This window comes from Mirounga leonina, unplaced genomic scaffold (genome assembly GCF_011800145.1).
Source record: "Mirounga leonina isolate KUSES-001 unplaced genomic scaffold, KU_Mleo_1.0 Mir_101609, whole genome shotgun sequence".
Classification (NCBI taxonomy): domain Eukaryota; kingdom Metazoa; phylum Chordata; class Mammalia; order Carnivora; family Phocidae; genus Mirounga; species Mirounga leonina.
The window spans coordinates 13156733-13169800 of record NW_023270164.1 but is presented as its reverse complement, the minus strand read 5'-3'; the positions used below and the strand labels follow the sequence as shown (position 1 = coordinate 13169800).

General features: G+C 50.5%; 1 protein-coding gene across 1 annotated transcript; it reads right to left on the bottom strand.

Annotated features, from left to right (window-relative positions):
• Positions 1–7571: 7571 nt before the first annotated feature.
• USP27X (ubiquitin specific peptidase 27 X-linked) lies at positions 7572–11024 on the bottom strand. Its single transcript, XM_035002496.1, has 3 exons — positions 10907–11024; positions 10337–10400; positions 7572–10241 (listed from the first exon to the last, which is right to left on the bottom strand). Exons 1-3 carry the CDS (start codon positions 11022–11024, stop codon positions 7886–7888), a joined length of 2538 nt encoding a protein of 845 aa, XP_034858387.1. The 3' UTR covers positions 7572–7885.
• Positions 11025–13068: the final 2044 nt, after the last annotated feature.

Genomic DNA, 13068 nt, shown 5'->3' with positions numbered 1-13068 from the left:
AAGAAAGAAAGAAAGAAAGAAAGAAAGAAAGAAAGAAAGAAAGAAAGGAAAACAATACTAAACTCATGAGCTGAAGGTCAATTGGAAATAAACAAAATATATCTGAATTCATATTAAAATGATAAATAGTTCAGTGTTCAAGACTGTATACATTTTTTTCTCTTTATAACAATGTAAGCCAATAAAACTTAAAATACAAAAGGTTCACAAAATAAACTTACTGGAGAATCTTAAAGAAATAAAAATTAAATCAATAAAAAATTAAAAATGGGCAGAGGACCTGAATAAACATTTGTTTCCAAAGAAGACATGCAGGTGACCAACAGACACATGAAAAGATGCCCAACATCCTTAATCATCATGGAAATACAAAGCAAAATCACAACAAGGTATCACCTTACGCCTGTCAGAATGGCTAGAATCAAAAACATAAGAAACAACAAGTGTTGGCGAGGATGTGGAGAGAAAGGAACCCTCGTGCACTGTTGGTGGGAATGTAAATTGGTGCAGCCACAGGGGGAAAACAGTGTGGAGGTTCCTCAAAAAAATTAAAAATACAATACCATATGAACCAGTAATCCCACTACTGGATATCTACCCAAAGAAAACGAAAACACCAATTCAAAAAGGTATATGCACCCCGTCCTCTTTTTTTTCCCCTTACTTTTTTTAAAAATATTTTATTTTATTTATTAGAGAGAATGAGAGAGAGAGAGAGAGAGAGCATGAGAGGGGGGAGGGTCAGAGGGAGAAGCAGATCCCCCGCAGAGCAGGGAGCCTGATATGGGACTCGATCCTGGGACTCCAGGATCATGACCTGAGCCGAAGGCAGTCGCTTAACCGACTGAGCCACCCAGGTGCCCCTTTCCCCTTACTTTTTAGCAAGAGATTTCTGCTTGGTGCCAAGGCCGGCTTCTGTACCATTTCTCTAGGATTGTTGGGACAAGTGCATGTTACATTCTGGCTGGCCCTTATGCGGCTGATGTAGGCCCTTGGGATCTCAGCTCAATGTGGAGAGGTTCTCCTATTAAACTCTGACCCGTGGGCTGGCCCTTAACTTCTCTCTCTCTAGCCCTGTGTGGTCACTGAATCAAAGCGCATGTGGGCAATGGAGGCAAACGCCCTCAGAGCAAACTGGCTTGTGGGGGGGGGGGTGCCCATATTCTGTTTACCTGTCTGGTTACAAGCTTTCATCCCAATTTGGCCTGGAAGTTTTCGTCTGTCCTCTCGGCTCTTCAGGGCTTTTAAAGTAGTTTTGAAAGATTTTAGGCAGCATACTTCATTACTTCAATCGGCCAGTTGAATATCAAAGAACCAAGCCTGCCATTGCCAGAAACCAGAAGCCCATATCCTTAAATGTTTAAACATTTATACTCCACTTAACAAGGTCCAAATTCAGGCAATATCCGTACCCTTCTCCCAAACAATACGAGAGCTTTAGAATGCTTTAAATATGAATGGTCTCCTGCTATCTTGATGTCTTTGTGCTCCAATGTTTTGGGTGCCAACTCGTTTTTATACCTCCATCTCATTCAACGTTTTTGTTGTTGTTGTTGTTGTTTTTAAGATTTTATTTATTTATTTGACAGAGACAGACACAGCGAGAGAGGGATCACAAGCAGGGGGAGTGGGAGAGGGAGAAGCAGGCTCCCCGCTGAGCAGGGAGCCCGATGCGGGGCTCGATCCCAGGACCCCGGGATCATGACCTGAGCTGAAGGCAGACGCTTAACCGACTGAGCCACCCAGGCGCCCCATTTTTGTTGTTTTATACCTCAAATGCTTACTTAGATTTCCCCATATTTCCCAATTTTTGTTCACTGTTCCTTGCCTCCTAGTCACCCCTTCTTCCTGATTTCAGTTTCCTTCTTCCTGAAGTATATCGTTCAATAGTTATTTAATGACAGTCTATTATTGCTAAACTTTCTTAGTTTTTTTTTCCCCCCCTGAAAATCTCCTTATTTCCCTCTCAAAAAAAAGACTAACAGTTCTCATCAGGATTCCTTGGGGATGCTAATTCTACTCCTTGTGACAACTGGCGACTCTCCTTCCTGGCGTGCCATTTCTTTTGCAAGTACAAGATTTCTACTGTTTGTTTCTGAACCCCTATTCACGGCCATTATCTTTTTCCGTGAAGTTCCATGTGCTCTGGGCTGTAAAAAGTTACGATTTTTGCCTCTTGCTGGGGTTCTAGAGGTTTGGATGGTTCTGCTCCCATTTTTATTTTAATTTTCCAGCATGTGGTTTCCATAACACACAACAGGGTACGCTTAGACCCCCGCATCCACATATAACATAAGCCTGGGGTTTTTATTTCTTGTGGTGGCTCTGGAGAGAGCATAGAGTTTTTAGCTGCTCACTTTCCAAATCCGTTGTAACAGAGGAGCTACTAAGGGCTTTATCCGGAGGTTTCAGTCACAGCTTCTCTGCCTCTGGTCGACTTGAGGCTGAGTTGCCAGTACCCACGTGGGCATTAGATTCTCAGCTCTAAGCCCCCGGCCCCTAGGGACCAACACCACAGTGGGCAATTACAGGGTCCGCTGACAATTGCTAGCCTGGCTTTAATTTTTCCTTTGGTTTCTCTGCAGATTCTTACTTTTTTTAAAGGTCAGCTATAAATTGAAACTTTTGTTATGGTTTATCTCGTGTTACTGTGTTCATAGTTGGCGAGTGTTATTCATGTCATCTTCGTGCGCTATCTTGCCAGGAAAAAAAAAAAATTCTTGATACGTATGACTTGGCACCTTATTTATAATTAAGCATTTTCCCTTATCACTTCCATCCTCATAAATCTGCACCTCTGGAAGTTCCAAGGAAATTAAGCTCCCCTCAGCACCATCTAGATTAAGAGCACACAGGAGGCCAGGTCTCGGTAGCATGTTGGATTATTTTCCAGATACACCACCCATGTAGTTTAAAGACATCATTCCCTTAGGGTCTACAGCTCCTTAGCGCTGAGATTTTCAGCTTTTACAAATTTTAGTGGCAGAACTTTTTCTTCAAGTATTACTTGGAACCCCAAGATCTAAAATAAATAAGAAGGGAGCTGCTCTGGTCAAAGTAGGGTTAAGAGTTCCTGATCTTCACCAATGTACCCTCCCTCTTGCTCCCCTGGGTGCTCCCCAAGGTGCTCCCTGGAGCATCTTCACAGACTCCTTGGGCTCCAAGGACCACAGTGGGAAAACGAACTGAATAGATCACTGGTTCTCAAAGCATGATCCCAGAACCAGAGGCATCCCCGGAGAATGTGTTAGAAATACAAATTCTCGGGCCCCCCTCCCAGATCCACGGAAATCAGAAATTCTGAGGGCAGGACCCAGCAATTTGTGTATTAACAAGCCCTCCCAGTGACTCTGCTGCCCGTGTAAGTTTGAGGATTTACCAGAATAGAGTATCCCATTCAGGAGCTATTGGAATGGGGCTGGGGTCCAAGATTATTAAACAGAACAGGGCCCAAGATCAACATTTCTGGGGTACTTAAATTATCCCAAAATTCTCCGGAAGGCTGTTTTCTGTCCACCATCTTCTTAGACCTGAGATTAGACACACTCTCGAGGTCCAACTTTGCAATAGCCTGGGTCCCTTTGAATGGATTCAATATGTCAGAAATCACTAGGAGGAGTATGGATTCTTACTTTTGGTTCATTAGACAGAAATAGTGACACTCCTCAGAATTTTTCTTGACAGAGGGACTTCAGATCTGAAGCTCCTAAAATGCTGAGCAAAAGAAGCCAGACACAAAAGTATACATACTGAACAATTCCATTTATAGAAAGCATAAAAAAAGGCAATCTACAGTGGAAGAAGTCAGGATAGGGATTCCTCTTTGGGGTTATTGACTGGAAGGAAGCAGAAGTGGGGCCTGACTTACGGGCAATGTCCTGTTTCTTGACCTGGATGTTGTTTGCAGGGATCTGTTCACTTCCTAGAAGTGCATCGAGTTGCACCCTTATGATATGTGCGTTTTCCTATATAATTGAGAGACGTTAATACACGAGTTTAAAAATGGTATCGGATCACCTGCAGGGAAAGGTCAGCGTGTGATGACATTCGGCTGTGGGCGCTGAGCTTCATAGTCTCAGAGGCCCTGGGCCTTCCCTTCTGGGTGTGAATATACATTTGGCACGAACACAGGTTCCTGGCATCAGCTCTACTGCATTATGACAACATGAGTTGTATGGGGGGTCACTCTGTTTTCTCGATTGGAAAAGACCTCTTGGTTGATGGCATCCCTGATCAGGATTCCCTGGGGATGGGGAAGAAGTGAGGCAGTTACGTATGTGAACTGTGGGCCAGAGTGAGCTTCAGCATTTGGCTACTCCAGGAAATGGGAAGTTGGTGGGGACCTGAATGTTGAACCAGGTTAGGCCAAAAACCCGCGGGAAGCATGTATAACGGGTAAAAGGGAAGCACCGCATTGTTTGGTCTCTCATTCTGAGCTCTCTGGATGGGTAAGACCCCCGTGGTGAGCACTCAACTGTTGCCTGGGCCCTTCAGGGCCCAGATCATAAATCTACATGTGAACTGAGTTCCCCTGGCCTTCCCAGCTTGTAGAAGTAGATGGAGTCTGAGTTAAAAATTAGCTTAAGTTTCACCAGCTCTTGCCCACACAGGAATTCCAGCCATCACGTAAAATAGCCCAGTTGTATCTGAAAGTCACCCGTGGGTCACAAACCCATCTGTCGTTGACCTCTCCCATTTTTTTCCTTACTTATTCTGGGCCCCATCTTCGTGTCCACGCGCCCCGCCCCCACGCCCCGCCAAAGCTGTTTAAGAAGAACTCACCCCTTCCCAGCTCCCTCCCCAGTGCTGCTGTACCCACCACGGAATGTTGATAAAGGTGGTCCCCCTCCCCCAAAAGGCCCCACCATGGCGGTGCCTGCCCAAGGTGGAAGACATGCCTGAATCATTCCATGGCTCAATTTGGGGGTTGGTGACAGGTAGAGGCATAGGGCTGGGCTTGAATGGCTCCCCTGTAGCTGAGGGGCAATGGTGTTTTCCAGAGGACGTCAGGAAGGGCCAGGCGCAGCGGCTCCCTCTGGTGGTCTCTGCATTCCACCAGCGGAGACAGGGAGGTGGGCTTCAGCAGTCTCGGGCCAGTCACAGCTCTTAGCACTACTCCTGAGTGCAGGGTATTTAAAAGACAGTTTCTGCGTCAGACAAACCCGAAATGAGGAACAGTCTATTGAAAATGCTAATGCCACACAAGACAAAGTAAGTTTGTGGAAGTGTTCCAGATTAAAGGAGGCTAAAGAGACATGACAACTAAAAGCAAGACCTCACCCTAGACCAGATCCTACGATGGAGAGGGAAACGCTGTAAAGGATGTCGTTGGGCAAACAGACAAAACTGAAGTACAGATGGGAGATCAGATAATAGTATTGAGTCAATGTTAAATCTACTGACGCTCTTAACTATATACTGTGATGGAGAGAACATGCCCATTCGTAGGCAATGCGTGCTGAGGTACATTAGCCATGAAGGGCCATGATGCATGTAATTTACCATCACATGGTCCAGATACACACACACACACACACACACACACGCTTACTTACGAGAGTGTGCATACATGTAAGCAAGAGCACAAATGGGGTAAAGTGTTAGCAATAGGTGAAGCTGGTAAAGGGTATACAGACGTTCTCTATACTATTTTTATTTTTGCCACTTTCCCCTGGGTTTAAAATATTTCCGAATAAAAAAGCTGAAAAATGCAAAAGAGAGTTTCTGCAAGCAGAGTCTGGTGGCACATGGCTGAACTATTCCAGTGGCAGAGATGAGGAACAAGGACATGGCTGTCTTCCCGGCAGGGCTACCAGACACATCCCAAGAAGTAGCCAGGTACCCTGCATTAAGTTGCCAAGGGACACCCGAGGCCTCTCATCGTTTGATCTCCCCCATCCTACAAGATACCAAAAATAACACTTTTGACACGTTCTCCTAAGGATCATGGGCGCCACCCCCACCCCCGGGGTGTTGGCAAAAATTCGGTCATGAAAGGAGGGTGTATTGCTTCATTGATTCATCCAGTTAGTGTTTTGACGATCTACTTACCCTGTGCCGGGAACTGTGCTAAGGGCCGAGTATGCAGCCTGGGGTACGGGAGGAGACACAACGCCTGTCCTACAGAAAAATCTATGAGCCAGTTGGGGATGCACCCACAACCGCATAAATAAATGTGTATTTCCAAATGAGTGGACCAGAAAATAGACTTGGGAAGCCCTGGGTTGGGGGGGGGGGGGGAGGCAGCCTTTTCCCAGAGCCAGTGGATCCAAGCCCCATGGGTCTGATACACAGTTGCCCTCCCCCCAAGATTTTCTAGGTTAGAGGTCCCTTTGTACCTGATGCTGAAGAGAAAAGAAAGAACCACCAGTGTTCACCCCCTCCTGGGCACATCCCATCTGTCCCATCTGTTCTGGCTTAGCTCTCCACGGGCCGCTCTGCCCTCGGAGAGAATCAGGGAAGAGGCCAATGTGCCACTCCATCGATATCCCTGGGCTGGCGGACCAGCGAGCTTTGGAAAACAGTCCTTGTACTGATCTACGCCTGCAGGTGAATCTTACAGCAACACACATAATGCTCGCGGAAGGCAAAGACCAGCAGACCCCCGCATGTGGAAGCCTGGCAGCCTATGGGCCCTGAAAGTCCTGTCACTAGGGTGCTGAGTCATGAAAACAACACGATGGTCTTCCAAATGGACAGAATGACTTTGGGAGACAGTTGTGGCGCTCCCCCCGACGACCCCCGGTGTGGCACTGATTGTGACGCCCTTACACGGGGACAAAAATGGAGTCCGTCGCCTTGGGGCTCCAGGTCGGGTGTTGGGGAGGGAGTTGTACGAGTGTGTGTATGTGTGTGTGACTGCATGTGACACGATGCGTGTCCATTCTGTCCACGGGTCTCAGGGAGGACTGACCCTCACCTCTGAGGCATTCTGGTCCTGGTCCAAAGAAGTTTCAGATCCAACAAACGTTTACTGAGTCCCTACAAAGTTCCAAGCCTTTTACTTTATACTTTGACACATTTTATATCATTTAATCTTTAACAATAACCCTTTAAGGTAGGAATTATCTGCATTGTACGGATGAGAAAACAATCGCAAAGAGGTTCATTGATTTGCTCAAGTATATCATACAGCTTTTTTTTTTTAAACACTCATACACTATACTCTTAGCTGAGGCCTGTCTGTGTTGGTCGCTTATCTTACAGTATGTTTTGTTTTGTTTTGTTTTCTCTACTTTTGGAGCAATTGCTCCCCTTGTACAAGCCCCCTTCTTCCTTCCACTAGCCCCGTGGGCTTTTCTTTTTTTTTTTTAATACTGCATTTAATAGCACAAAAAATCACGAATACAAAGAAACTGGCAAAGGCGTTTGTCAATGAGATATCCTTGCCTCCTCCACTTTTCCGCTTTCATACCCATATAGGTCATGGGCTACATTTGTGTAGACTTTTCTTGCCCCGCCCCCCCAAACATATAACTGTTATGTGATTGGTCAGTTGAAGCTGAAACACCCATGGAGAAAGATGTTTTACGGTTACAAGGGCACACCCCCCCACGCACCACCCCCCTCCCACCCCACACTTTCCCACACAATCTTTTGGAGGAATATAGGATATGTACCAGTGTCAAGATTCCCCTGCTCCCGCCGTCCCCGCCTAGAGCATTCCTGCCATTGAATTTTCCTTCAAGTGACTGCTTAGACTAGAGCCTCTTCTCCCGCCCCGTCTATTTCTCTTCCAACCAGGACCTCTTAGACACTGGGTACTGTACTGTTCAATTCTTACTCTGTCAGGCCCGTGGGCCACACGAGTAGGTCCTTTAAATCTCGATGCCAGTTGTCGTATGGGTGCCGCCATCTTCCATTACAGGTAGGTCTGTGTGTCGCTTCAGTAGGCTTGTGTATTCATTTCTTTCACTTTTTCTGACTCATGTTCCAGGACCTGTTTGTGATAGAACAGTAAATACCCTTCGCTGTCCAGCACGTCCTTAATACTGGCCTTGGTGATGACGGCGTCATCACACTTGAACCACTGGTCCTTGTGGTGCCGGATGAAGCTGGTGTAGTGGCCGCTCTCCAAGGTTCCTTGGTGATTAACCACAGCAAACAAGGAATACTTATTCTCATCGTTTCCACTATTGGTTGGCAGCTGCAACTGTCCATTCATCCTGCTCTCTTTACTCGAGGCCATAAATGGTGTCATATCCAGCTCCAGAGGAAAGGATATGTATGTAGTGATCTTGCGCCTCTGTTTGGCCGAGTGTTCGAACCGCTTGAAATGAAAACAGGCCACAACAGGCAATTTATTCATTGTGAGCTGTTTGGTAGATTCCTGGTAGCTTTGGCAACTACCGCATTTGATTTTGGCACTGCTTCCCAAGTGCTCTGGCCGCGTAAACCTTCGCAAGCAGTCCGTGAGGGTGGGGATTCCTGGTATGTGGCTTTCCCCATTCACACTGCTCTCCCTCCCTGGGCTCATGGGCCAGAAGGAGGTGCAAGAGCCAGGCAAGTCCAAACTGATGTCCCAGCATGGGTCTATGGTGGTGGAGACGCCATGGCAGGCTTGACAGGTGACATCAGACTGCAGGCCACCTGTGAAGATTTGGTCTATGATGCAGTTACAGTGGTTGGGGTTGTTGGCGGCCTTCCCAGCATCATCACCTTTGCAGTGCCTGTGCAGGACATCTAACGCCGCAATGAGGAACTCGTGGGCATCCTGTTGCCTGTATCCTGCTAAGTGACGGGCGTGTATCCATACCAGGTGCAGCAACTTATAAGGAACGTGAGGAGATGGGTTTCCAGAGTACAACTCCCGAAAAAGCGAAGACATCTCACAGACCAGACACAACTCAGGGCTTGGCATTTCACATCTGTGCCTGTCGGAGAGGAAGAAATCTCTCAGGATCGGAGTATGCGTAAGGGCCTGGACGATGCAGTTCATAAAGCACGTGTTGCCAAGATTGATCAGTCCTCTTAAGCCGATGGTAAAGCTCGACGTGATTCTTCTTCTCCTTGGGTTGTGTCCCAGCAGTTCTAACTCGGGTTTGGTCGTCTCCCAGGTTGGGTATTTCTCACCGAGCCCCGGCACTGAACACTGCTGGTGAGGAACCTCGGTTGAGGTGGAGGCTTGTAATTTCAAAGCTTCTCCTTGCTCTTCTTTGGCAATTTGCTCAATGTCTTTGTCATATACATAGTCCTTACACATAAAGCAGTATATACCTCCATAGTAAAGGTCTACGGCTAAGTTGTGTTGTTTTGTCTCGGCGTGCTCGTGAATGTGTTTCTCTGTGAAGCAGCCAAAGAAGACACAGGAAAGGCAAGAGTGAAGTCTGTTCAAATGGGTGCCACACACATGGCAGATGCACGACTTTGCCTTGCTTTTCCTGGTCTCCGGGGTTCCACACCACACGAAGCACTGGTAGATCACCCGCAGTTCCTGCCTCCAGTTCTCTCCCACCTTAAAGCTGTTCACGTGGGAACAGCCCGGTGGACCCACAGCGAAATCCACATCCAGGCATCCGCCCCCAGGGCCGCGCCGGGGCCGGGGCCGGGGCGGGGGCCGTGGCCTAGGCTGCGGCGGGGTACGGAGCCGGGTCTGTGGCCGCGGCCGGGGTCGGCGGCGGGGGGCACGACTGCGCCGCGGAGAGGGATCGGGGGGCCGCGGGGGGTCGGAGGGGAGGGTGGGGGGAGGAACCTCGTCGCCGCTGCCGCCACCGCCGCTCCGCGCTGGGTGCTCATCCTCCAGCTCCTGCTTCGGCTCCCCCTGCGGCTCCTGCTCCGCCTCCGGCACCGGCTCGGGTTCGGGCTCGGGCTCCAGCTTGAGCTCAAGCCGGCGGCCCGGACCCTCCGCTGTCTCCACCTTCCCGGCGGCGTCCACCTTCCCCGCCGCCTCCACCTTCCCCGCCGCCTCCACCTTCCCCTCCACCTTCGCCTCCGCCTCCACCTTCCTCTCCGCCTTCTCCGCCGTCTCCGCCGTCTCCGCCTCCTCTACCTCCTCCGCCTCCACTGGCGGCGGCTCCTCCCCCTGCTCGCAGGGCTCGGGCGGCCACTGGGCGTGGCGGCGCGGGGGCCACGCAGACCTGGGCTGTCCCCCGCCCGGCCTGAGGGAGCGCGGCGGCTGTGACAGCTGGACCCAAAAGGGACTTTCACTGAAGGAGGCGGCGGCGGAAGCAGGCGACGCCCCCCGGGAATCCTCCCGCCGTAGCCCCCTAGCGGAGGCCGCTTCGGCAGCCAGGCCCCGTTTCCTTTAATTCAGTATTTCCCAAACTTGCTTGTTCACGAGAATCACGTGGGGAGCGTGTTAAAATTACAGATTCCTCGGCTCCGCCCGCAGACCTACTGAATCAGAATCGCGAAGGGAGGTGCTCCGGAACCTGTATCTTTAACTAGGGCCCGGGAGGATTCTTATGATCAGGCAAGTTTGGGAAACACAGCTCTAATTCATTGAGGCTGGCGGGAAGGGGGGCGGGGACCGCGCAGTCTCTTTAAGGCGCTTCCAGTTCTCGGCTCCAATCGCAGCTCTGACCCCCTTCATCGTCTCCTCCCCTCTCCTCGTCCTTCCCTTCGTCCATGCAGCCTCCCCCAGCACTGCGGGGCCAGGGACGGAGGAATCGCCACGTCCAGAAACGTCTCTGGGGCTGGGAAACGTCCCCTCAGAGGCCAGGTCCTGAGGAGCAGTCAGAAACCGTGATAGGCCGTCCTCCCCACAGCGGAGCCTGCCCCCCGCCCTGGCCCCCCTCCCACTCCACGTTCTGCCCTTCCCGAGAAGGATGAAGCCCCAGGGCCACTCTGGGCACAGGCCTGGACCCCGGGTCCCGAGGCGCAGAGCCGCCAAGGCTGCGGGGACTGAGCGGGCACGTCCCTCTGCCCGTCTTATCGGTGCCCTGCAGAATCTGTGCCTGCCCCTCACCTCCTCCTCGGGCTCCCAAGGCCGCGGGTGGGATGACCATCTGGCAGTCGGCCTCCTGGCCCAGCAAACGCTGAGCCGCCCGGGGGCAGCGGGAGGGGACAAGGCACACCAAGGCCATGCCTACTTGCTGGCACCTCCCCGACGGCTGAGAAAGGGGAAGACACCGCCCCAAGACCCTCAAGTCTGGCGGAGCCCGGGGTCGGGTCGGCAGCAGGTGGGAGTTGGGGGGTGGGGCGGGGCGGGGAGCAGCTTCTGTAGTGGAGCTGCCGGCGGGCGGGGGTGGGGGGGACGGGCCTGGGTCTGAGAGCCTCGCAGAGCTCCTGCACTGAGAGCCGCGGGCACTTGGGGAAAGGGGCCGCAGGTGCAGGTCCCAGGGAGTCAGGACGGCGCTCCGAAGAAGTACATAGCCAGCGTCCAAAGATCAAGCAGAGGGTGTTCTAGGAAGAGTCCGTTCCCTGAGCCCTGGGACGGCTGGCCTTGGCCCGGAATACGCTGCCTGGCCCGTGGGGCCGTGCTGCCTGAGTATACCCTAGCGGAGTTCTGCTTGCTTAGCGCTGGACCTCGGCCCTCAGCCTGGCCCCTTCCTGCAGGGAGGAGGTGGTGCCTGGGCCTCCCGGCGTTAGCAGCAGGACTTGGTTGTCAAGAATTAGGAGCCTTTAAGAAGAATGCGATGCTCGGTTCCCATACAGCTGAGGTCCCCAGGCGCTGCCCTGGTGCCCTGCCTTCCTAAGCCAACTCATTGCTTCAATTCCTGGAAGCACCCCAGCATCTTTCCAATAAATGCCTGCCCTCTGTGGCCTACAACCAGAGGAACTGCAACTAGCACACCCACCGAAGGAATCCTGCTCCTGTGCTGCTAGAAATGACTGAGGTCATGGAGTGGAGGGAGGCTGGGGAGGGTACTCTCATCCCACCTCCGCAAAGTGACGGCCGTCAGAAAGACCTAAAGATCTCTGTGTGCCTAAGACTGTCTACCCTCTACCCCTGAAGCCTAACCATGGCAACCTGACTACCTTACCGATCAGCCTCCAGCAGAAGCCCACATGTCCGGCAGGTTCTGGCAGTTAGGAGGCTCAGCCATCATTCACCCAACAAAGGTGTATTCAGCTCCAACCCAGAGCCGGGTGTTGTACTAGGAGCTGTGGACAGTGTGGAACCAAACAAGCTGGCCCCAGGGCCACAATCAGGGCTGGGTTCCCCAAAAGGCAGACTAAGGAAGTGTCTGGGTCACCAGCTGAGAAGAGGCACCAAAAACAAAAGAATCGAGAAAAAAATGTATCGGAAACAGTTTGACATTTGATTTTTTTTTTTTAGTCCTCATGAGAAAAGTCAGAATTTTGTTGTACTTCCTTACGTTTCTTTCCTGATTGCATGTTGCTTTTGCTGTGAATCACGTGCAGGAGGGTGGGGGGCGGGGCGTCAGCCTGCTTGCGTGTGTCTCCATTCAGTCCTGGGCAAATGTCACCATGTCTGCCTCACAAAGACCTGACTGGAGGCTAGCGGAAGGGGCCCACTTAAGGAGAGACCCCTCCTCAGTATAGTCGGGCCACGTGGGGTTGAGCACAGTTCTGACCACAAGGTGGCAAAAGAGTATATGACACTTCCCCGGACATTTGTATGTTTCTATAGAACTATTGGTTTATATCCCAATACACTCTAAAAATATTTTTTAACCTTGGGCTCCTTCACACATTTTTGGGGTTGGCACCTAAAGTTTTGCATCAAAAATGTCAGCTGCAAACAATGTGAATCCTGACAAATATTAACATTCACAAACAAAACTGTTATGTCACATTTGTACATGAAACGAGTGGAACCTAAACACCTTAATGACTTGAGAGCCACCATCATCTGTCTTAAAAATTTACAAATGAGCTCTTGATGGCTGCGAGCTGTACATTCTTCCTTTTCTCCCTAGGTTATTCATTCTATTCTATTCTAACAATTTCACCCAAATATATTTTTGCACTCAAAATTATTGTTAATCCTATCATCTTTCCCTGCAGCAAAATATGTATATATATTTTGCTATTTAAATGCTTTTTAGGGCGCCTGGGTGGCTCAGTCGTTAAGCGTCTGCCTTCGGCTCAGGTCATGATCCCAGGGTCCTGGGATCGAGCCCCACAGCCCGCTCCTCCCTCTCCCACTCCCCCTGCTTGTGC